This window comes from Nicrophorus vespilloides, unplaced genomic scaffold (assembly GCF_001412225.1).
Source record: "Nicrophorus vespilloides isolate i.1.1-1 unplaced genomic scaffold, Nicve_v1.0, whole genome shotgun sequence".
NCBI lineage: Eukaryota > Metazoa > Arthropoda > Insecta > Coleoptera > Silphidae > Nicrophorus > Nicrophorus vespilloides.
Window position 1 is genome coordinate 1,571 of NW_017097376.1, and position 24,596 is coordinate 26,166.

General features: G+C 32.2%; 1 protein-coding gene and 1 long non-coding RNA gene across 5 annotated transcripts; both read right to left on the reverse strand.

The window, feature by feature from the left end:
• Window positions 1-6,289: 6,289 nt before the first annotated feature.
• LOC108559937 lies at window positions 6,290-12,648 on the reverse strand. The gene is made up of 3 exons (XR_001890958.1): window positions 12,128-12,648; window positions 6,426-6,525; window positions 6,290-6,354 (listed from the first exon to the last, which is right to left on the reverse strand). It is a non-coding gene; the product is annotated as an uncharacterized LOC108559937 (long non-coding RNA).
• A 2,615-nt stretch (window positions 12,649-15,263) lies between these two features.
• Window positions 15,264-24,208, reverse strand: LOC108559940 (beta-1,3-galactosyltransferase 5). 4 transcript variants are annotated; one of them, XM_017917329.1, is made up of 2 exons: window positions 24,060-24,208; window positions 15,264-17,075 (listed from the first exon to the last, which is right to left on the reverse strand). In XM_017917329.1, the coding sequence occupies exons 1-2, from the start codon at window positions 24,066-24,068 to the stop codon at window positions 15,990-15,992; spliced, it is 1,095 nt and encodes a 364-aa protein (XP_017772818.1). In that variant the 5' UTR covers window positions 24,069-24,208; the 3' UTR covers window positions 15,264-15,989. The 4 variants fall into 4 exon arrangements, with proteins under 4 accessions (XP_017772818.1, XP_017772819.1, XP_017772816.1 ...); XM_017917330.1 differs by having other exon boundaries at window positions 23,380-24,208; XM_017917327.1 differs by lacking the exon at window positions 24,060-24,208 and adding an exon at window positions 20,943-21,432.
• Window positions 24,209-24,596: the final 388 nt, after the last annotated feature.

Consider the following 24,596-nt stretch of genomic DNA (forward strand, 5'->3'; position numbering starts at 1 on the left):
ACATGTATGAATAAAATATTCATATGTTACACAAGATGATGATGTTAATAATCCTTTTAAACTCAAATTCGCTATAGTTCAAATTCATAAATTATAACTATCCACCACATTTATAAATAAATGTATTTTACTCAAAAAACAATGAGGAAATAAAATAGTCTTCATTTCATGAAATTATGAAAATCTCGTAAGTTTTGATTTGCGTAATTATATCAAAACAACCCGGCGCGTCCACCATTCTTATATGTGGATAAAAATCAATGGATAAAAAGCAATAGCTTTCACAAGATTACACTAATCCCTTCCGATTTAAATCTCTCGCTAATATTAAAACTTCCGGATTCAGCATATAATTCAAATAGGGCAGGACTCGTCCAACCGGAATCTTACATAACTACATTAACTTGTTTCCGCTCCGGCCGAGCGCTGATCTCGTCTTCAGTTATGTCCTATTAATTTTAATTAAATAGCGGAAGATTCGTTCATTCATTCGTCAGACACTTTGATGGGGGGAAAATATAAATAAAATCGATGGTTTCGCTTGGATTTCGATGCTTGGCTTTGGGTAAACATAAGCGGAAATACTGGTTAAATACATACTTTACAATAACAGGCAATTATTTATGGTTTACGGGACAGTAAATGGATTTGTTGTTTACTTCAACTCTCTTTTCTGTCCATTACAAGCCACCAATTTAATAGCCCTGAGCGAGCAAATAGTAGTTGAAAAAGGTCTGCCACATAATCTTTTATTATATTACAAAACAATCGAATGACGTCTGCAAATACGTCAATAGAGAATGTCGAATTATTAAAATTATTCTTCAATTCTCGACAGTCATAACATTGAAGACAAATTTATATAAAAAAAAAGTAATTCAATATTATGTAATTATTGCATTATGTAATATATAACTTCTGCTATGCATAATTTTTTATATTATTTACATAATTTGCGTTGATTGCATTCAATTTTATAGCAATTTAATTAGATATTTATATTTTTTTAAGATAAAAATCTATGAGAGTTGCATGTCCAATTCTTATTGACATTTATGAAATGCGCACGCTACATTGTCCAAACTACGAAAACTATGATTAAAATCTAACTCATCCACCAAATAAACACAATTTTTAGCATAAAATTTAAAACAAATTGTTTCCAAAATCCAAAAGAAAAAAAAAATTAAATTAAAGTAAGAATTACTAAAAGTATATTTTTACTTTAATTGAATAAATATTTTAATTTATCTCGAAGAATCATATTTATTTAAAAATCATTACTTTCATTGTTATTTTCTATAATAAAATATTTTCCTAAAAAGCTCAAAAATGAGTTGAAAAAAAATATATAAAATTTGTAGAAAAATAATTTCAATTAAACTAATTTGAAAAACTAATGAATGAATAGAAAGAAGTAAATTACAGTTTTAGAACGAATAACTAACCTTCGGTCATTATACCAATTCCCTGGCTCTAATTATCGCAGGCTTTGGGGCGAAATCAAAGAGGGTTGCTTGTTGCTTATTCTTCGATTGTTTCCTTTTCTTTTTTTTTTTCGTCTTTGCTATTTGAGATCCGGAAACGCGCGAAACGTTCCCCCCGTCGAGCAGCTGAATGCAACACTGCGAGAGCGAGGCGTCGCGGCGCCCGAACCTCTGTGCCTCCCCCTGCCGTCGCCACAGCCGCCGCCGCCTCCTCCGCATCCTCGTCATCCGGACGTGACGTCGCTGTGCGCAACGAGCTCAACGGCGGTTCTCAAAACCACCCCAACAGTGGGGTAACAGGTAACATTCATTCCGCAATTTCGTATCATCTCTCCCCAAACTTTAATTATCTTCCTCCTAAAATACACTTGAATAACACAAGAAAACTACATTCAATTCCTTTCAAAGAAAAATTCGATTACATAAATATAATATTCTGAATTACACAATTCCAATTCAAAATATTTTACTGAGAAACCTAACATTTCTATAATTTATTATTACTCATAATTTCGTATCATTCATTAAACTAGAAAACCACCCTTATTTTTTTTCTTATACAATTCAATTGAAATGCAAAGCAATTAAAAATGTTTTGTATATAATATATTTAAAATTTCCGTGAAAATGCAAGAATGAAATAACAAACAAATGTAATTTTTAAATATTTATTTCAAACCCATTTTCAAGTCTTTTTGTGTAATAAGTTCATAGTGCATTGACCTCATTCGACAAAATGGTTTTCTCTGCCAAATGAGGCTTTTTGGCTCTGATTTCATCTAATATCATTCCATAAAACATATAGAAAAGAAACTACCAATTGTATGCGTAAATACTTCTAAATACAGCTCCGTACTATGCGCGGTTCCGTCAATATCCAGAACTGTATGAAACCGTACTAATCGAGAAACTAAATGAAAACCGTACAAAAAGAGCCAATTTCTTAGTACATTAATTTTTATTTTATTCAATTAAACAAGACTATAGTGAATCCGCACTGAGACAAATCTGAGTATGCTGACGGAAATTTACTGAGAAAACTTTATATTTCTAAAAGCTCACTTTTACCAAACGATATTTAAATTAATAGATATTCAAATAATGCATATTTTATTCATAAAAGATATTAAGTGTGTTTTCAAACGGAAGCAACTACTGAAATATTCCAATTAATTCGCGTCGAGAATGAAAAGTTTCAGCTGCAGTTGCTCAAAGTATGTAACAACCTTTAATAGACGTCGAAGTACCGCCTTGGGCCAACAACTTGAATTCTCGCAGATGGTAAAACTTAGCTTAGTTTCAGTCAGTCGCATCATAAAAGACGTTCACGATGATAATAATAATTTCAGTGCAAAAAAAAAATATTGCACGTCTTGCGTAAAGTAGAAAATAACGATATTTCACGTTACATAATCGGCTTGGTATGGATGTCAAAAAAGGGGAATCGACAAGGGATTATTCTTTGATGCACCCTTCCTACATTTGCCCCAATAAAACCGTAATAACAAAAAAAAAGTATAGTGTACACAGAGTGGATGTACAACAAACATCCTTTTGATGTTGCATTTCGTCCTTTAAAACAAATATCACTTCAAACAAAAAGCTTTTGCTTATCCTAATTATCTTGAATTTTACGTAAATTCAATTACGCCTAGTAATTAATTTTTTTTTTGAACACTCATCGATCGGCCCGTGGGGCTCTTCATTTGCATTTCGATTTGCCGACAACAACAACAACAAGTGGATTATTACGTCGAAACCGCAATAATCAGCTTGTTGACAAGCTGCACGCGCGGATCATCATCATCCCAAATTCGATCGAATTATTATTTTTTTTCTCAATCTCTCCAAAACTAATTACAATTCAGCTGTATACAATCTAAATGGAGTTGATTTTCGGAACGTTCGCTTCGAACTTTCGCATTTTGCTCCACTCGAAATGGAAATCAGGTAAACTCAAACCTCGACAGCAATTATTTACATCCTGCAAACTTTTACTACAACTTTGTTATGTTATGTCAATCAAATTAGAATTTCCACTCCTCAAGTTAATTTAAAACATACATGTTCATATTTAGATCATTTAGTTTATTTATTATGTAAATTATTCAAAATAATATTATTTTATTCGCGTTTAATGCAATTCCATGAATTATCATCAATATAGCCATACAAAAATGTATAAATGATTGAACCGAAATAGTTACAAATTGTGTTTAATTATTTACGTGCACTGAATAAATCATGCCGTTTATTAAATTCGGATGTAATTAATGTACGCACCGAGAATCCGGTAATTGTAATAGATTTTTCATATACAAATACTCATGCATGCGTGTTCAATCATCGTCAATCAAATATTTGATTAATTACTGTTTTGAACCCATTTACATTTATAAACCAATATTATAAACCTTACTTAAAAAATTACATCAAACGTAAATTTCAAAGTAAGATTACATTAAAATATTTTCACGGCTTTTTATAATTTAAAAATGCGTTAAATTGTTTAGTTATTTCGTTTAGTACAATTGTTTCAATATAAATTTGTATGTGATTCAGCGATAATTACAAATGTCGAAACTGTAATTGGTGGTGGGCATTAGGTAATGCATTGTGAAATTCATTAATAGTAATTATGGAAATAGTGGTGGGGTTAAATGGATTATTGTCGGCGATGAATAAATAACCAAAACCTCGGACGTAGGCACGTAGACCGACCGGATGGATCAATTATTCACAACAGGATCAAGTCGATAAAATGCAGCGCATTTCATTTTTGGGGTATGCCGAAATCTACGTGCCTTGGTTCAACTATGCAAGATCTTTAATTACCATTGCTGTACATGCTGACGGTTGTGGCGTAGGAAGGCCTCTGTTGCTTCGGATTGCTTTGATGCGCATTGTATCCATTGACCATAATTTCGTAACCGAATTGTTGGCTCGTAGTCATCACCCTTCGGTGGACTCAGGGAAATACCTTTCCGGCTATAGCGCAGGTAGCTTAACGTGTATATGAACGATTACGTGGTCGATAATATACTAATATTCATATGTTGTTACCGACGCGATTCGTGCCGATGGTTGGATTGTCGCGATGGAAAGGATAACATAACAACAAGGGAAAAGTCGAGACCGGCGCCGCGCATTGTCGCTCGTTTTGCAACGGATGAACGTTGACGGATTTAACACGTACGTGAATTATATTCACGTGAAAATCTAACAAAACAAAAAGAATTACACAATTTTTTTCCGGATCATCAAAAAAAAAATATAAAACGCAAATTTCCAACACTTTTTTTTTGTTCCATTTCCATAGTCGCTCATAGTATATAATTAGTTTTTCATATAGCCTCTGTTACTACTGATCTCGAGTGGCCTTTGACCTATGGCCCGAATATAACCGTCGGAAATGTCACATTGGCACTCGCGCTTCAAACAATTCCACCCGAATTCCAATAAATTCCAAACCTTCCAACACTTTTTATTTACTACTTTTTCAGCTGTAGATTTGAAACCGAAAAAATTTAATCTCGGTCTGAAACGCGGATTTATTAGAGCGAAATGTTTTCCACCTATTTGTTTTGTGCAGCAGGTAAATAAACTGGATGCGATAGAGACTCAATAGAAGAAGACACAAAATCGCTAATACACACCACAAAATTATTGTTATTAAACATAAATATTTTAAGTTTTTATATCAATAAAAGTTACTAAATTTAACTTTTCTTGAAAATATATTCTTTTCTTAACTGAAAGTTTGTTTTATTTATAAAATTTACTGGTCCAAAGGTTATTTTTCTGATTAAAAAATTGATATATTAATTTTTTTATAAAATACTAATACTAATTAATATTTCTCAAAAATTATTTGGATCTATAAAATAGTTATTATTGGTATCAAGAAAATAATATTTCACTGTAATTATTAAATAAATTTTCTTTTTTTTTGTAATAAAAATAAATCGTGTCCTTCAGAAATCCTATGAACATACACATTGTGAACGCGAAAATAACAATATCATTAAACATTAACCGAGGTTGGAGCAAGTCCTCGATCCATCGCGGTATAACAATATTGTTTGTTTCCTGTAAAGCGGTAATAATTTATTGATTCCGAGTGCGATAAATTTTTATTGCTCACACATTCTTATTAACTATTAACAAATAATATTACATAATACATAATTGATTAATTCACTTGAACAAATCTTTGTCCAAATTTGTCAATCAAATTTAATTCAATGATTTTTTTATTGAAATCGGACTAATTGATTAATTTATAACTTGTATAAAGGTGGAAAAAACAATGAATTTTGTGTGCTATTTTAGAATTTAGTTACTTTGGAGTTTGTCAAACCGGACTGATTGAAGCAGCACTATTGCTTTATAAATTTTAGATGAATAAAAGAAATGTATTTGAAAATTGAAAATAATAACGAATTTCAACTGAATAGTTTAAAAGCTATTTTCAATACATGTAGGTTATGGTATGGTGGATGCGCTGGGTAAAAAAGGACAAATTTCCTGCGCTACAGAATTCAAGGTGCTCGAAATACCCAGAAATAATGGCAACCAACCGGTTTTATCTTCAATTTCGTATACAAAATGTACAGATAAACGAAAACTTTTATCAGCAAACTCCATTTCACACCGCAAATATCGAACAATTACAAAAACTTTAATAACTATACACAAGTAATTGAGGTTTAATTACTAAAACTTTGTTTCCGCGCTAATTAGATTACGCACTAGAAGCGTTTTAATTAAACTAACTTCGACGAGTAACTAATTACAAGTGAGCGTTTTTGCTAATTCTAAGTGCTTTGTGTTATTTCTACATAAAACTTACCATGCTCTTCTCCGGCTATAGAAAACAGAAAGAAAGAAAGTAAAGAATTAGATAAAAAGGATGAAAGGAAAATCATTTTTATTTACCTCCAAACACGTGTTTGGCGAAGTCCTCGGTCCTGTGACCGTTCGTCACTTGATTCCCTGCCATCTCCGGAGATACCCTCGACTCTGATGATGCAGCCACCTAAAACCAGAGAGAACTAAGAATCACTGCCGTGCCGTGACGGTGATGTAACGTGATGTGATGTGTAAGAAGGACGACTTCGTCTTTACGACTCAATCAATTCACGGTCGCGATAAACGACGTCTATTATTTTACATTCACGGCTTTATCGATCTGTCTTCGTCCTCATTGTAACCCGTGGCGAAATGATATGTCCGTCCGTCCGACATTACAGTCCGTTCCGCCATTCAATTATTCATAGTAATAATACACCTTGCTTAATTCATGGACCTCTGAATAATTGAACTTAATTGTTGTTAACTGGGCTCCGAATGAAAAATTTAAAAGTGTGGAAGCGAAATGCGAGTGAGAGAAAAACAATCTATTATTTACACTTCAAACGACACAGAATACGGCGAATCGCTTCTATTATTTATAATTTCATCGCATCTGCATCGACGTTCATGCTGCAATTATACGTACATTCATTATGTACTTAATAAATGTAATAATGGCCTCAAAACGACAAATCTAAATTTAAATTATCTATTACCTTTTAATATTGATAATATATTTACAATATTTTTACTAACTTTATTGATATTAATATATTTTTATAATTTTGTAAATTATATAAGTCATCATTTTTAATATCGATTTAACATTATAAATTTAATTTTAAAAAAATTAATTTTAAATAATTAGTATCAATTATATCATTAAAATCTTAATTAAAACACTGCAGATATTTTATAATTATAAAGTTGGGTATCAATGAGAAAACGACATTTTTACTATCGATAATATAATTAAAACCGTAACAGAATTTTATTTTAAAAATGTTAATTGCAAGTCTTCAAAAAGTCAGTTTTAGTATAGATGTTATCATTAAAATCTTAATTAAAGTACTGCAGATTTTTCAAATCAATGGCGAAACGTCTTTTTTATTATAAATAATTTAATTTAAATTTTTGCTCTAACTGTAATTTATAGTGTCTAGTGTATTACCTTTTAATATTGATAATATATTTACAATATTTCTACTAACTTTATTGATATAATATATTTTTATAATTTTGTAAATTATATAAGTCATCATTTTTAATATCGATTTAATTTAAATTTAAAAATAAATTAATAATAAATAATTAAATAATTATCAATTATATCATTAAAATCTTAATTAAAACACTGCAGATATTTTATAATTATAAAGTTGGATCAAGAGAAAACGACATTTTTACTATCGAAATATAATTAAAACCCTAACGAATTTTATTTTAAAAATGTTAATTGAAGTCTTCAAAAAGTCAATTTTAGTATAGATTTATCATTAAAATGTTAATTAAACCATTAATAAAATATTAAATCTTAATTAAAAGCTACAAATCAATGGCGAAACGTCTTTTTTATTATAAATAATTTAATTTAAATCTTTGTTCCAACTGTATTTTTTAGTGTCAATAATATCATTAAAATCTTAATTAAAACACTAGATATTATATAATAATAAAGTTGGCTATCAATTAGAAAATGTTAATTGTAAGTCTTCAAAAAGTTAATTTTAGTATAGATTTTATCATTAAAATGTTAATTAAACCATTAATAAAAACTATTAAAATCTAAATTAAAGCACTGCAGATAATTCAAATTTAATAGCTACAAATCAATGGCAAAACGTCTTTTTTTTATTATAAATAATTTAATATAAATCTTTGTTCTAACTGTACTTAGTAAAATATCATTTTTAGTGTCAACAATATCATTAAAATCTTAATAAATGTATATTTACAAAAAAAAAAGCTATAGTAGGCTATCATTGAGAAAACGTATTTTTTTTGTCTATTGCCTCAAACATCAATCACATAACCTGTCAAATAACATTTACGTAAGAACATTAATTTAATACCTGCGTTTTTCCCAATCCATTGTGTAATTCTCGTTCGCCTTTTTCAACGTTTTTCTCCGGTTATTTCCAAACTCTATCGTGGAAAACTCGCGTTACGCAACTCTCAGAAATATTTATATAAAACGCCACATTACGTAAACCACAAACGACGTCGATGACATCTCAACACATGCTTCGATTATTTTTTTCAAAAACAAAAAAATCAATGTTTTTCGAAACGTTACGTAACTTATGCAACTAAATGAACAAATTGAATAAATATTGATTGATTATATTAAATATTTTTCTAAATTTCATAAATAAATAATAATTACTATTGTAAAAGATTAATAGACGATTTCCTAATTATCTAACTTACTTATAGCTTCGATTTAATAATTAATAATAGTCATTATTACAAACTAATTAAAAAGCTAAGAAAATTTCAATTTTTTGGAACAATAACGAAAGCATATTTCATCAATATATTTGTTATTGTTCTATTAGAATGTTTACAAACTATTTACTTTATAAACTAACTTACTTGTTGCACTCTTACTGCAGCTGTTTGGTCACAAATCGCAATGCTCTCGAGTTATGTAAATCCAATGCGAAACTATTTCAAAGCGATTCATTTCCAAATCGATAAGTGCGATTTTAATAAGCACAGTAAATATTAACATATGAGCATTACATATTTGCATTAGTGCAATGATTATTATAATTAATTTGATTAATTTAGTAGAAAATAAACTAATAAGTAAAACAATGCTATCTTTCATTTTCCAACCTTTTTTCACCAGTTCCTAGCTTTGACACAAAGTGACAGCTGTCATTTCGCAACCCAAAACATTTATTAGTTGTTGCTGAGCAACGCAATTATTATTTCTCGCTTTAACAAAAGGTGACAACTGTCATAGGTTGAGAAACCCTGATACTAATCAAACCTAATATTTTATATACTAGATATTTTTTTCTGCAAAAACTTAATGGAAAAAAAAGATTCAATAATGTTTTTACTTGATTTTTCTATATTCTTGCATTACTTTCGTCGCCATTTCCAAATGGAAACAATGTGGAAATCCGAAATTAATTCCCGGTGGGATACGAGCTCGAGCTGTGTGATCCAACCTGACCTACATCAACCGATCTGCTCGCTCATTCCACGAACCATTCTCTCTCTCTCTACCTCTTTCTTTTCACAGCACAACACGCTATATGCATTAAAGAATGAGAGGAGGAAAAAAAAGCACAGAGAAGTGTATAATTACACGTACATTTTGTACTTCACAATGTTACAGGTGACCCAAATTTAGTTGAATTAAACAAAATTGAAGTGAGATTCTTATTAACAAACACATTTTGATTAATAATTTAAAAAAAAAAACAAATTAAAAATGTCATATTTTTTCTGTATTGCATCAATGTTTAAATCAAATATTTATACAACATTTTTATGTGTGTTTGTGTAAATTCTGCATACGAGATAAACTCGATCGTGACGGACCGAAGGGTCACATAAATTTCCGAGGAAATTCGCATTTTATTATTCAAATTTTGGTCAAACATACACATAAAAAATAAATAATGCAGAGAGAATACACAAGGAATAAATTAAACTTTAAATAACAGAGGGCGTATTTAAATTTCGACATTAAAACGAATAGTCAGGTGGAAAAGGCAATTGAAACAAAAGTAATGTAATTGGAAATCAATTGATTCGGGTAACAAACGTCGAATAGAAACACACACTTTTATTAATACTGATTGGCGACTCCAACAAATCTATTTATCGAATTTGTGACGAGTTTATTTATATCCAAAGACACACAACACACTGCTTATCTAATCAATTAACAGAAATACAACAGATTTTAACGTTTTTGTTAACTTTTACTAATATTACGTGATATTATAAACAATCCAAGTTTCACAGTTGCTTAATGTAGCAAATGTTAACAACATTAGCTGTTTTTCTTTGAAGATTTCCATTAATTTCTTAACTTGATTATTCTTATTATCATCCATAGAAATGTTGCTTAACTTTCGTAAGTTGTCAAACATTAATAAGCAGATAAAAGCATTCTTAAACTTAATATTTTAGATTTGGTTTTCATTAACTTCATGACATAATTCCTTGTAATTTTTTAATAAATCTTACTATCACCCAACCAGATATCGTAGTTGCTTAACTTTCATAACATTTCGTCAAACTATAACTCATTCTAAAACTTGATATTTCTTATGGGTTATTATTAATGGTTATTAATTATATTTCGAATTGATTATGATAATGTGAAGACAATGGAGATTGTCCCACTTCCTTGGAATTTCCGCTGTAGAAGACAATAATTGTCTGCTGATGGCAACGCGTTCGGAAATGGAACGGAACTCTCGTTAAAGAAAATTTATTATCAGAAATGCATGCAATTCCGCTAATGGATATATCGTATGGAACGCATTAAGCGCACATCACGAACACCAACTGGCTTCATCCCCCACATTTAAAAACCTACTTACGATCATCCAAATTATTTAACGCCAATATTCGATCATTTCGAATCCAATTACACAAATTATTTAATGCAAATAAGTTCTAATTACTTTTTCTTAAATCTAATATTTATAAGTTAAATTAAAAGTAACTGAAAACTCATAAACAGATCCTAAAAATGTATATTTACACTTGTGAATTCGAATGCACTTGACTTGAAGATATTTTAGCAAGTTTTTTTTTTATTTGTACGACTCGCAAGCAATAAAATATGTTTTGACGACGTTACGCGGTTTTGCATTCGATTTTTTTTTTAGTGTTTTAAACAGAAATCCGTACACATTTTGTGGTAATCATATTTTTAGAATCGGTATTACATAAATCTGCCAGTAAATACGCAAATGCAGCAGTTGTTTCTAATAATACAATGTAGTGATTGTATTATTTACATCGTGAATGTGAAAAAAATATTTTTAGAAGTTTTGCAGCGCATTCCTCAAAAACCAACATTGATACAATTATAAGCTTAGGTACGTTTTGAAGCTTACAGTTTTAGCTTTAAATATCATATTTAATCATTATTCTACCATTGACAGTTTTTAAGATATATGCTAAAATTTAAAGACATTGCTTATTTGCGATTTATAAAAAGTTTAGCAACGAGTAACCAATGAGGTTACAAAAAACTGTAATTAATTTTATTAAAGGCTATAATATTAGCTAATTGAATTATCATCTACCATTGATAGAATTCGAGATAATGTATAAAAAGTAAAGACTAAAATCTTCACTCCTAATGATAATTAAAATGTGAAGACAATATATAATTTTCTTAACTTATGAATAAATAATAGGTCTTCGGCTAATGAATGTAGAAAAGCTGAAATCGATTGGATCATTGGAAGAATGGGATTTCGTTATATGGAAGGTGAATAATAGATTTAGCTTATTACAACGTTTATTATCGATCTTGTTTCTGGTTTTAGAAACTGTTTGCAATACAAACAGTTCACGTTCCTAATTATGGTGAAAATAGATGAAAACTTGACCGCTTCCAAAGTGGTTTTATGCCAGACGGATGCATTTTTGGCGCGAGCCCAAGAAAAGTACGCGAAACCTCTTCGCCACACTTTTGGGACGAAGATGCAGCTCTCCAATATTTATAACCCGTGTTTATTATTAACGTTATTTTGATCCACTTTCATCATTTTTACTAAAAAACTTACTTGATGCAAACTTACTTTGCGGTTGTTCTTCGAGTTATGCAGTTGTGTTTCCTCGTTGAGGGCTCGGAGTCACCACTTCAGACAGTCAGGCAGGCACATGCGTTCAACTTGTTCTCAGCGTCTATTTCGTTTTTCGTTCGCTGTTCTTTCCAAGTCTCGGCTACTGTTTGCTCTTCTGGCGGACCGGACCGGTGGGGGATGGACTTATTGCGCTGAAAACGGCTGAAACACACGCTTTTCAGCGAACTCTCCTCCGGCACACGATAATAATAATACGAGCGCGGGACAGATATGCGCAAGCCCTAGCAACATGACACGATTATACATACATACATACATGCATGTACGTGTACATAAAGCCCGAACGTCAGTCCATGCCACGCCACATCACTACTTTTCAATGTATCTACAAATGTTTCCACTCCCACAGCGAAGGGTTCTCCTTCATCACCACCTCTTCCACCCTCATCGCAACACCACGTTCACTTTTTCAACAAACTTCACGAATTTTTTTTTACCGTTTAAACACATGAATAATTCAGAACTATTCAATTCCCGAAACCATTGATCCGTTCTGCATGGGAAGTAATTAATACTCGCGCTTCTAATTAAAAATTCGACGCGCGGCGTCGACGAGGAGGGAAAAAAAACGCGCGTTCTATTTTTGTCACTATTTATATTTACGGAACCATCCGAAACCAAAACACAGCCAACGCTTTTCATTTCACATATTTTTTTCGTTTTCAAATTTGAATATCCAACTGCCAAGTTTTATTTTCGTCAACAAAAATTAGCAAACAAAACTTTAAATTCTGTAACTTCAAAAAATGCAACAATTTATAGCAGATATTCCAAACAATTTACAAATTACATTCTTAGCCTTAGTTTTATACTAAATAGACAAAGACTACTACACTTGCCTTCTGAATTTAAGTTATAAATGTAGATTTTAAGAAAATTTTTATTTTATTTAATATTTACGAAATTATATCAAAACTTCTAAAGAGCTTTGAAGATATTTCAAATGTTCTTTCTGAAAAGTTTTAATAAGAATAAAAATATGAGAGTAAAAAATATGCAAAATTCTTATATTTTGAAATGAGTGTAAAAAACTGAAGCCTTGGCAATTCTTAATTTCCATAATATAATTACAGTTTTTGTGTGTGTTTTTATTAAATTATCAATCATATTTTTTGCACACTTTGACTTATTGTAATAATACAAATTTAACTAGATTAGATTAACGTTGAAGCAATTAAAATGCAGTTTGATTTGATTACTTCAGAAAAGCTGTACTGAATCCAAATGGATGGTCGTAAATGCAACGGTTTCATTTTCAAACAAATCAAACACAAAAGGTGTATTGCTTTTTCCCCTATTTGTCGTCCAAATTACAGTGGTATTTCGAGTATCCCGGCAGGACGTTCGTTAATTTGATCATGGGATCGAAGGATAATGAAAGAGGAGCGAGCGGACCAATGCAAATTAGCCACCTCGTCATCTCGCACCAATCCGAATCGATTGTTGCAATAATTATATGATGATTGTTACACGTTGCTACGTTACGAAAAATGATACGAAAACAAATGCGAACTTTGCAAATGTCAAATTTCCCGGAGGATGCGATCGTATGCGCGCACCGATCGATAGGGGGAGGAAAATTTTCAAAACAAAAAAAAAAGCCAACACGGGGTTGCTGATGTTATATTGGATTTGTTTGGGTGAACGAAGAGATGATTGAACTTTAATAATGGCCTAGAAAAAAAATTGATTTATCGCTTTCATTATATTGTATGTATGTGTGCGGTTCAGACGCAAATATTTGTCCTGCGTCAACATTCCCTGTGAAAATTCTCCCTATCCACAGTTTTTTTTTGATACAAATTCAAATTTGTATTTCAAGATTCGTGGCGCCATCTCTTTACACAAATCTACATTCGCTACCGTGAACGAAACTTTAAAGTTCACTGTAATTGTTACAATTACAGATTTATATTATAAAACAGCGTTTCTCAACGTTTGTAGAGTTATACAGCGACCCAATTTCTAAGAGTATTTGATCAGTTTTTCGTTCTGACACAAGGTGACAGCTATCATTGCTAAACCATTAAAAAATTTAACGCAACCCATGGATATGTTCATCCATGTAATATATTAAATCAGTGTTTCCCAAACTTTTTATTTTTCTCACAACTAATTCAAATTTTGTAAACATTTGAAATTCATATTATTTTAATAAAATCTCAAATGAATTAATTCATCTTTGAACACTAATTCAAAATTGTTGATTATCATATCAATAACCAATAAACACACCAATAAACACTGGTGTGAATATTAGTTGGGATCAGATTTGGTTGATGGAAAAAGAAAAAAAAAAAGAAAAATGAGAAAGAATCAGCGATTAATATTTATTTATTTTCTCGAGATTCATTGAAACTTGGCACAGGGTTGACAGCATGCACTCTCATCAATACTTTGATTCACAATATAAATTTATATAATTTCACGCAGAACCCAAAAAATAATGTCCTGCTTTTACATTAACAAACAATTTCTCGATTCTCAAGTAGTTCAATTTGTCTTGTACATTTAAATAATATTTATATATATATATTTATTTACACATATTTTAAATATTCTTAATAATTAAATTATAATAACTTATATACACAATTATCACATGCAAAACAACCAATAAGTGACTCCTTCTCATTTCTTTTTTTTTTCGTATCTTCATATTCTTCCATCCTGACGTTTGTCTGATAAGTAAACACGCAGACTTAGTCTGCAGCAAACAAAAATTTAAAAAAAAAAAAAACAAACAAATAATTAAATAAAATAGGAAATTAATTACAAAACAGCACAGATTTTGAAGTACGCAAAAAAAAATATAATATATAATATGTACATATATCAAAATATAAACTATATTCTCACGGAATGGTAACACGGTAATAATAATAATAACATCATAAACGGTACTTATTATATAATAATAAAAAGATAATAGTGAAGAGTTAATATAGATCCTATACAATAATAAAAAATATACTCTAAATTTACTTTTTTTTCCTCCTCCTTCATTCATTATTTATACGCGAGAACAAAAATACATAAATATATATATATCATATTAAATATCCATCTTCGTTATTTTTTACTCTGTTTCAATAAATATTTCAATTAATTAGGTACTAAATTGAACATGGACCCATTTTCTTATCATATAAATAGCGTTCAAAAAAAAAAACAGAAATTAATTAATAAAATTTACTTTTAATCAAAAGATTGCTCTTTCTTCAATTCATCAATTTCTTTTTCTCTCCGCAATGAAAAATTGGCACATAACTTTTGAACGCCATTAATTTCACTCTAAATTGGCATATACATATATATATAATATTCGGATTATTACATTGCACTCAATCGATTTTTACTTTTTCTTTAAACTTTAATCCCAGGCACTTATCTAAAACGGAACACACAATTTATTCCTTGTTATAATCATTTTGATGTTTGTTTTCTTTATATCCATTTGTTTGTGTTAACTTTTGACTAATTGCTACAGTAACAGTCTTCGTAAATATATATATAATATCGGATTCTCTTCATTCTTTAGATCTCCTAACTCAATATACGTATTTTATATCATCTTATAATATATATCTTTTTTAATAACATTTCAAGAGGTTCAGATAAAGTTTGAATTAATGTTCTTTCTTTTGGGTGAGGGGGTGGTATTTACATTTTTTTTAATTAACCCCCCTTAATTAATACATTGTTATTTTTGTGTGTTGACTAGGCTTTTGGTTTTCTTTCGAGTTCGTTTCTTTTACGTGTAAAAAAATATATGAAATTCTATACTTTTCCGTCTTCATGTACGCACGAAGCGATTGGCTTCGATTTTGGGGCGCGTGACGAAGGCCCACAAGCTGCGGATCTGCCTCTCGTTGAGTTCGGGATGGCCGTAGAGGAACTGCTGCCGGATGAGTGTGGTCGAATTCCTGTAGACGACGGCGTGGGTGTCGTCGTGTCGCATGATGTATTTGGCGTTGTGGGTGTGCGTGAGGTTGAGGTTCTTCATGAGGATGCCGGTGATCAGCACGTCGTCTATCCAAAAGTACGGCCGGATTTGGGCCTCTTTGTACAGCTTGAAGACAACGTCGGGCGAGTAGAGGAGCGTCCATCCGGGACAGTACGTGGGGTAAACCCTCTGCGGATACTCCTTAAAAGAGACCCTCCATTTGGAGCGGTACGAGCGAGCCGCCTCGGAATCTTTGACGACGTTGCAGAATAAAAGATCTGTGACTCCATGCGTCGATAGATCCTCGTTGAGGAAATCCAGGTAAACTACCATATTCACGAACACGTCGTCATCCGTCTTCAAGATGTACTTTGCAGATGGACAATGGTAGACGGCGTACTTCAAGACCATCACGTGCTTGTAGGTGACGTTCCTGTAGGTGTCCTTGAACGAGCCTTGCACGAAATCCCCATGCAACGCGTTCTCCAGCTCCAGCTTCTTCTGCAACTTATAATCATCTACGGCTCCCAGCATGAAGACCAGTTTCATGCCGTCGTGACGCTGTCCCCACGTCTCCCTAATCGTCTTCCTCTTGGCGAAATTCGTCGGCGCGCTGTGCACCATCACCAGCAGAAACGGGTAGCTCTCGTTGCAGACGATCGTGAGCATCTTGAAGGAGAACTCCCTGTTGTCCATCAGCGTGTGATAGTCGGAGGCGTTCAGACTTTCCACCGGATACCTGAATCTGGTGCTGTTCGGTGTTATCACGGTGTACGCGGGGACGGTGATCTCGTCCGCGTCCGGCGGTCCTGGTCCCGACACGATTATCTGCCAGACGGAGAGGCAGAAGAGCAAAGTTATGAACAGCACCGGCCCGTTCTGCCGGATGAACCTCCTATCCATTTTCACTGGTTTACGTATAATCCAATGCCATTTCTGCAAACAAAATATAGATAAATATTACTAAAACGTAAATATTAACCCAAAAAAAAAACCACATGACACAACATCGTCATGGTTTCACAACAATTATATAATCAATCTTCCGTTTCCTTGTGTAAACTTTCTATAAACATCTGCAATAGAAGGCTCATCTAAAAAGAATGTTGAAAGTAATGAAACTATTTTCATTAATAAAGTGAAATCCACACAATTTAATTTCGCTCATTAAACATCTGTTATTTAACAGAAACAAACGTCCAGTTCTGTATCGATTACCTAATCATCATAATTGTATTTTTAATTACATTACATTCGTTGATTAACAATAACGTAAATTAATTGGAGAGAAAATGGAAATGTAATTCTGCAAATCGATAATTTCACAATTGCATTAAACAATGAAATTTCTCTATAGAACTTTCCCCATTTAATTCAAACGTAATTGACAAAAAAAAACACAGCAATGAGCAGAAGATAAGCTTTCTTTATATTAAATTTTCTAAAGGAAAATCTATAATTTAGATTTCACAAATCTTAATTTAGTAAGCGTGTAACATAACATCTGCTGATTAACAATTAATGCAATTATTATATATAAATAATAAAGAAAAAAAAACTAAATATAGAAAATTTCTCTCTTCTCTTCAAAAGTAAATGTAAATTTCACTCAGTAATATTAACTCTTTGAAGGGCCAGAATTTCCTAAATTTCCAAACCCAAGTGCGGTAAGATAAAAATTGAATACATTTGTAATATGTATTTGTAACAATAAAAAATGATATGCACAGCATAGTTTTAATGAATTTGCTAATTAGAAGGTGGTAATTCCTGTTTATTGAACATTTTCTAGAAAATTAACATACAATACAATTAAAAAAAGGTCGTACAATGCGTGTACCATTGTTAGACATGTTCAAAAGGTGGTGCAAATAGTTAAAAAGAGCTTAGCTTTCTCTCTAATTATTTTCTTTGAACAAAACTTTAAATCAAGTCGTAAATTCATTAAACAACGTCTGTTGATTTTAACAAGAAAACTAAAGTTAAAACATTCATGCAACTTGTTCTTCAAGTAAAGTATGGATGAGGAGAGTTTTCCCATAAATGAATCCGAAATGTAATTAGAATTATGCCAATTTCATTTTGCAATTATCAAACAGACCGGAAAGTGTCTCTCTTTCTCTCTCACTGTTAGGCGAGCTTCTGAATAACATGATTATGACCCAATCATAACCATTAATTACATTCCGGACGACGACGACGCAATCGATACCGATGTATTCCCGATGAAAAGTTCGGATGTGTTCAATAATTCACGGACGTAGTAATTTTGGCGGCGGAGCAAAATTGAATAATGCAGTTCTCTTTCTCTTCTCTCACACACCGGTGGTAATTCGTGCTACTGGGTCATTCACAAGTCCGGATGATAAATTTAAGGGGTTCGCACATCAAAATATCAAATTCAATTTAGTCCTTCCACTCTAATGCAAGAACACTCCCTAAAAGTGAGTGATTCACATTTTCCAAACCGCACCGAGTTCACTTTTGTGCGAGATCAATACATGTACTACACACATGCTCTTATTTCCATCTCTCAATTTTAGTTCTACAATCTAGAACATATCGAAGGAGAGAAAAAAAACGAAATTAGAGAGTGCACACAATATACACGCACACAACATAATCAAGTTACGTAACGCGCACAGAAACTATGATAAAAGTGTGAAAGAAATGAAAATAATTTAATTAAAGATTACAAATTGACTCATTGATTAGCCCTAAAAACAATCTCTGTTATAAATGTGAACAAATTGTGGGTCCATACATTGATAGTACCTATTTACTTACATTATACTATCTTATAATATAAAGACATATACATTATTTAAAAAAATACCTATGAAGTAAAAAAAATATTATATATGTTTATAAAATTGTGTAAGTTGTAGGATGTAGGCATTCGTGCTTGTGGTCGCAATACATTTTGAACTTGTAAAAACCTGCACATAATGATATACCAGTATCATCTTGTTACAATATACCAGTATCATCTTGTTACAAGCATACGCGCAGTCTCAGAGGAAAGATCTTAATATTTATAAAGATGTCCCAATATAAATAATAAATTTACAAAAAAATCAATATCAAGTCTACCCAAAACCGAAAAACAAAACAAAAAAGTTTGGGAACCTCTGATGTAGAGTGAATTTAAGCAAAAAACTCGATCAAAGTTTTTACTTTACTTTTTGTTATTAAAATAATGGCCGCTAATTGAGAGACTGAACGGCAGTCTAAAGATATTGATTTCAAAATTCATAATTCACAAGAGACCTGAAACATAATCATCTCTCGGCACACGCTTTTTTCCCTTTGACATTTTAATACATTTCGTTACCAAACCCCCCCCCACCTAGTAACAAAAGAGAAAGGTAGATAATATTAATAACAGTACAAACGGCTTCACGTCAATAATTAAGGTCGTTCCGCAGTTTTGCCGCACGATATGTATTTGCTTTTTCAATATGAAAATTTGTGAAATTCACTTCAGTTTACGCTGTTTTAAAGTCCGTTTTCAAATAGTCTACGCACTATATGAAGGGTTAAATAGTGCAGTTTTTAATATTTACAACGTTTATTTTTCTTTTTCGAAGCGGAAAAAGAGAGGAATGATAGAGTAAAGAATGCGATCATAATTATAAACTTTAAATTAGTCGTGTAAACACTTTGTTTCAACAAACATTTATAACACTTATAAACGTTGCTATTTCTTTACGTGTCTCATCTTTGATCATCGCCACTGTTATCTTCTATTATCTCGCTCCAGTTTCTAATCTAAACAAAACAAACTTACTTATAACAATACAATAATTTTCCACCTACTCTACATAAGTTTTCTTTCAAAAAAAAAAATGTAAATTTTCAATGAAATTAAATTCCCTAATTGCATTTCTTTTTTTGTATTGTTATTTATAAATGTCTGTAAGCAAAATATTTGATTGAAAACTTAATTTTGTTTATAAGCTAAATGTAAACCGTTTTCAAGTGGAAAAATAATAATTTATAAATATTTACTTTAAGAAACAAAGGAATAGAAAAAAAAACAGTTTACTTAAGAAAATTTGTAAATTAGATCAAGGCGGAATTGGAAATGTCAAGTGAAAAACAAAATATCAATTCAGAATTTTAAATTACTGTAGGTTTCATATGCAAATTATCAGCCTCATTCTGAAAGTAAATTTAAATATAAATGAAAATATTAGATTTTTACCATTATTTTCGTTCACAAATCTTAATTTAATAATGTTAATGTTTTGATTGACAATGTTATTAATGTTGAATTTAAAAAATATACAATTTGTTCTTAGAGTCGAGAAGTTTCAGTGAAGAAAGTTTTCTCATGAATAAAGTCAGAGTTTTAAACATAAAGTCTAAAGCCAGATTTAGAATTATTATTACAAATTATTGGAAGGAAATTTCTAACTTTCAAGCTAACATTATATGATTTTCAAAGTCTCATAAAATCATGGATTTGTTTTTACTAAAAGTTCAATTTAGTTTTAACTTACTTGTGTGCTCATGTTGTTATCGTTATCGTCTCTTGTAATTAGTGTGTATATTTAAATCGTGATATTTTTACTATAATTTTTCAATTTTTTGTTTTAAACTAAACTCTTTTTTAAAGTCTTGACTTCAAGTGGATACCTTGATTTAAGTTATTGGTTCTTCTTCGATAACGGAACGAGCAAATGCGCGCAATCCACAGTTTATATAGTTTTCGCTATCAACGTTGGGAGTTATGCCAAGGATCATTCAGGCATTAGCATTTTTCCGCGTAAACACTTTGTTGACAAAACAAAAGCTTACCATCACGATCATCAACACCGTTCTTCTTCCGGCGACGTTCGGATCGCTTCTCGAGAACTTCTAGCACGCGATAATTACAAACACTCCTCTTAATCCGCGTTGTTACATAATGCAGGCTCGATGTTTTATTCATGTGCGAGAATCGAATGCTGGCTGGATAATATAATGGATGGATGCATGCGCCGATCAATGGACAACTACGATCGATTGCTTTGTTCTCGTGTTATCCATATTTTTGCGCGATCTTCTTTGGAGGCCGTTCTTTCGCGCCGCGATCAGATGAATTCAGCAGAAACGAAAGAGTAACAACGTGCAAAATGGAATTACAAAAGTAATAAAAGAGAATTGTTCGATCCGGGTGGAAATAGATGTTGGCACGAGCAGGGATCGCGCGCGCGACTTTGCTCCGCTCACCACGACGTCGCGGAGCTCTCGACGAAGACGTTACGGTCCGCAACTCTCCCGAGGAATGATCGCCGATGCCCATACGGACGGATAGCATGCGCGCTTCCGACGACCGTATATTTTTTCCCACTTTTTAAAGACTATTTTTAGATGATCCCAACCGAAACTGCTCTTGAAATTCAACTGAATCTAACCCGACACAGAAATAACCACTTACTCAACCGATTTCAAAACAAAGACACGGATTTAAAACATTTTGAAAATTTCAAACAACACCATTCAATTAACATTTAATGTTTCGTTCAAGACTCATTAAATTTCTAAATTAAATCATTTCTCTACCCCATTGATCGCACTCAATATTAACATAATATTATTTCATTTTAAATCAGCTAAAATTCAATTTGTTTGAGACATTAAATACTGCAATTATTTCCATTATTTTTGTAATTTCTTACTCAATATTTATAAAAAATAAACCTTATCATAGCTAAAAGTTCCGCAAATTTCAGCAATAATTTTATGACATACCTCACATGCAACAACAACTTAAATTATTTGAATTCTTAACGTGAATTCTTTGAAATAGTGTTAAACTTGATCAGCCTTTTGTATGGATTGACGAAGCGCAAAGTAAACAACAAGTCTCAAGTCATTGCGAGACGAGGAAAATCCTATCGACCATAGCAATAACAAAAAATGAATAATCACGTTTACTTGGAATTTATTTAATAGTGCAATGCAATAAGCAAACGAGTGGAATAAGGCAAACGGCGATGAAAATGTGTACAATCGCTAAATGAACAATTGCTCCTTCGATCGTCGACGATTTATGAATATTATATGAGATCAATTTGAATTGGAAAACACACACAATTTGTGAAAATCAAAAATGTAAACCCAAAAACTATGGGACAGTACAAATTTATAGTATAAATTAATTTGAAATAATATTTCATGAGAAATTTTATAGAAATAAACAAATTATTTTCTTGTTATTGCTTTTGTGGACGAAGGATTTGATATTGTCGCAGGAATTGTAAAATTTGCCTTCGCCGAATTTATTCAGACGTGAATATTGACCGTAATTGGGGATAGACAAAACTTGATTAAAAGTTGTCAACGGATGTGCGGAGCTCACAAGTAAAAGCGTTTCAATTTAAGTCACTTTTGCATACATTTAATAACGATTTCATTGCGTGAGCATAATCCAATTAGTGTTACTTTGTCTCGTGTTAGAATATATTTAGAATTCGAGCAAACAAATTGATAAGATGTACAAATATAATATGTACTTAGTCTATATCTGAAATACGTATATAATTGCTAATTGTAGGTATATTTATGTTGATGATATTATGTGTATTTACATTAAATATTCATGAATTTTGTACTTTGAAATTGTAGCAATTCTGTATTGTGTTAAAAGATTGAATGTCAGACGACGAAGGGTCAATAAAGGTATTCGAGTTATTCACGCAGCAAATATGCTTAGCGCTCGATTAGTTCGCATTATATTCTTTTCTGTAGTTAAAATATTCATGGTGTGTACAATGGGGAAGGGTGAAGAGTTGTTTATTTTCACGAGCACATGGGGAGGGATGGGCTGCGTGACTCCTGGTGCAAGGGAGTTTCCAAGCAAAAGAAAATTGTTGAATCGTGACTGTGCGGGGATCGATGCAATTAAAGAATTGCAATGTTCGTCTGGCGTGACTGGTTCTATTGAATTGCAGCTATAAATAAGGCTAATTATAAATCTAAATTATGCAGCGAAAACGATATGTACTTTGATAAATCGAATTTGTTAATGCTCGCAATTTGCGTACGACTATCAACAGGTGTATAGCGGCTGCGGCGAATGCAATAAACTACCAACAAATTCTTGTTGCGTGAAAAAAAAACCAGTTCGCCCTCGGTATTGAATGTATTGCTATACCTGTGGCACACACACACAATAACAACAACAACAAAGTCGTCGTGGTTTAAGGCGGTTACCTTCTGTGGGGGTGGTGCTTGTTCTCTCGTTACTTACAATGCTTATTATCTGCGGTATTCCTATGATGCGGACATTCACTTGCACTCGAGCACCAGGGCAGCAAGGTGAGACAGACAAATGATGGGGTAAAAAGGGGGACGAGATGTTTGCGCGGGCCCTTCCAGAGGAGCACTTCCAGAATTGGCCCTTATCTGCTCCACTCCACGGAATACACCCTTTCGCGTCACATCACTGGCAATGAATGGATGCTGCGAAAATATCGATCCACGGAGACACGCGAGTTGCATACGCCACCCTTCCTTCTTGCTATATATTCATATACATATATAGTATGGATAGGCGAAAACTTTTGATTGATCGATCAATCCTCTTGCGCCCCCGCCCGTCACGGCTCGCGTGTGCAGACAACACCCTATTATTCGCCAATCTGGCAACGTACTAACAACTGCTAACGGTTCTCTCCACTTCTTGTCTGTCTGGACAGCAGCAGCAGCGTTGCCACTCGACAACGGGACACAGGAAAGGGGGCCCTCCCTTTGGTATTGTGCGTTTTGTATGTGGTGGGAATGCCGACCACGTGGACTCCAAATGGTGATTTCGCTCTCAGCCATGCGGAAACTTTCCCGCTCGCCGTGCTCTTACGCAACGAATATGCATGCGGCGTCCTCAAACATTTCAGAAACCAGTTTTCCATTCAACAAGTACATGCTATTTACCTTTTTCATCGGAAACTGGACACTATGATGTAATAAGTTAACAGTTAATACAGTTGTCTACTCAGCTGACTCTATGACCTTCACAATGTCTCCTTACTTCCAAACGATTTCATCTTAGCTTACTTGTCGCAAGCAATAATGAAAAATCCCTACAACCAATAAGAATCAATTAGAAATATTACAAAAAAAGAATTATCACGTACAGTTCAATAGTTTCCAGACAGTTTACAGGTAGACTAATCCTAGACTTTTTAATGCAGATCTTTAAACTACAAGAAGTTAAGAATGCCTATATTGAAATTATAGAAATATCATAATAGTTTTGAATTTGTACAATATTGAACATTTGCAAAGATTTAACATTGGGTAACAACGTCCTAGCATCAAAACAAACAATAATTTATAGAATTGTTATAATTAATGAAAGCCTTAAAAAAGTTTTTAAAATGACAGTTTATAAAGTACCCTTTAAACCAATCTATAAATGAATTAAGTATACAAAGAGTTAAGCAAATGAAGATAAACTTACGTAATATT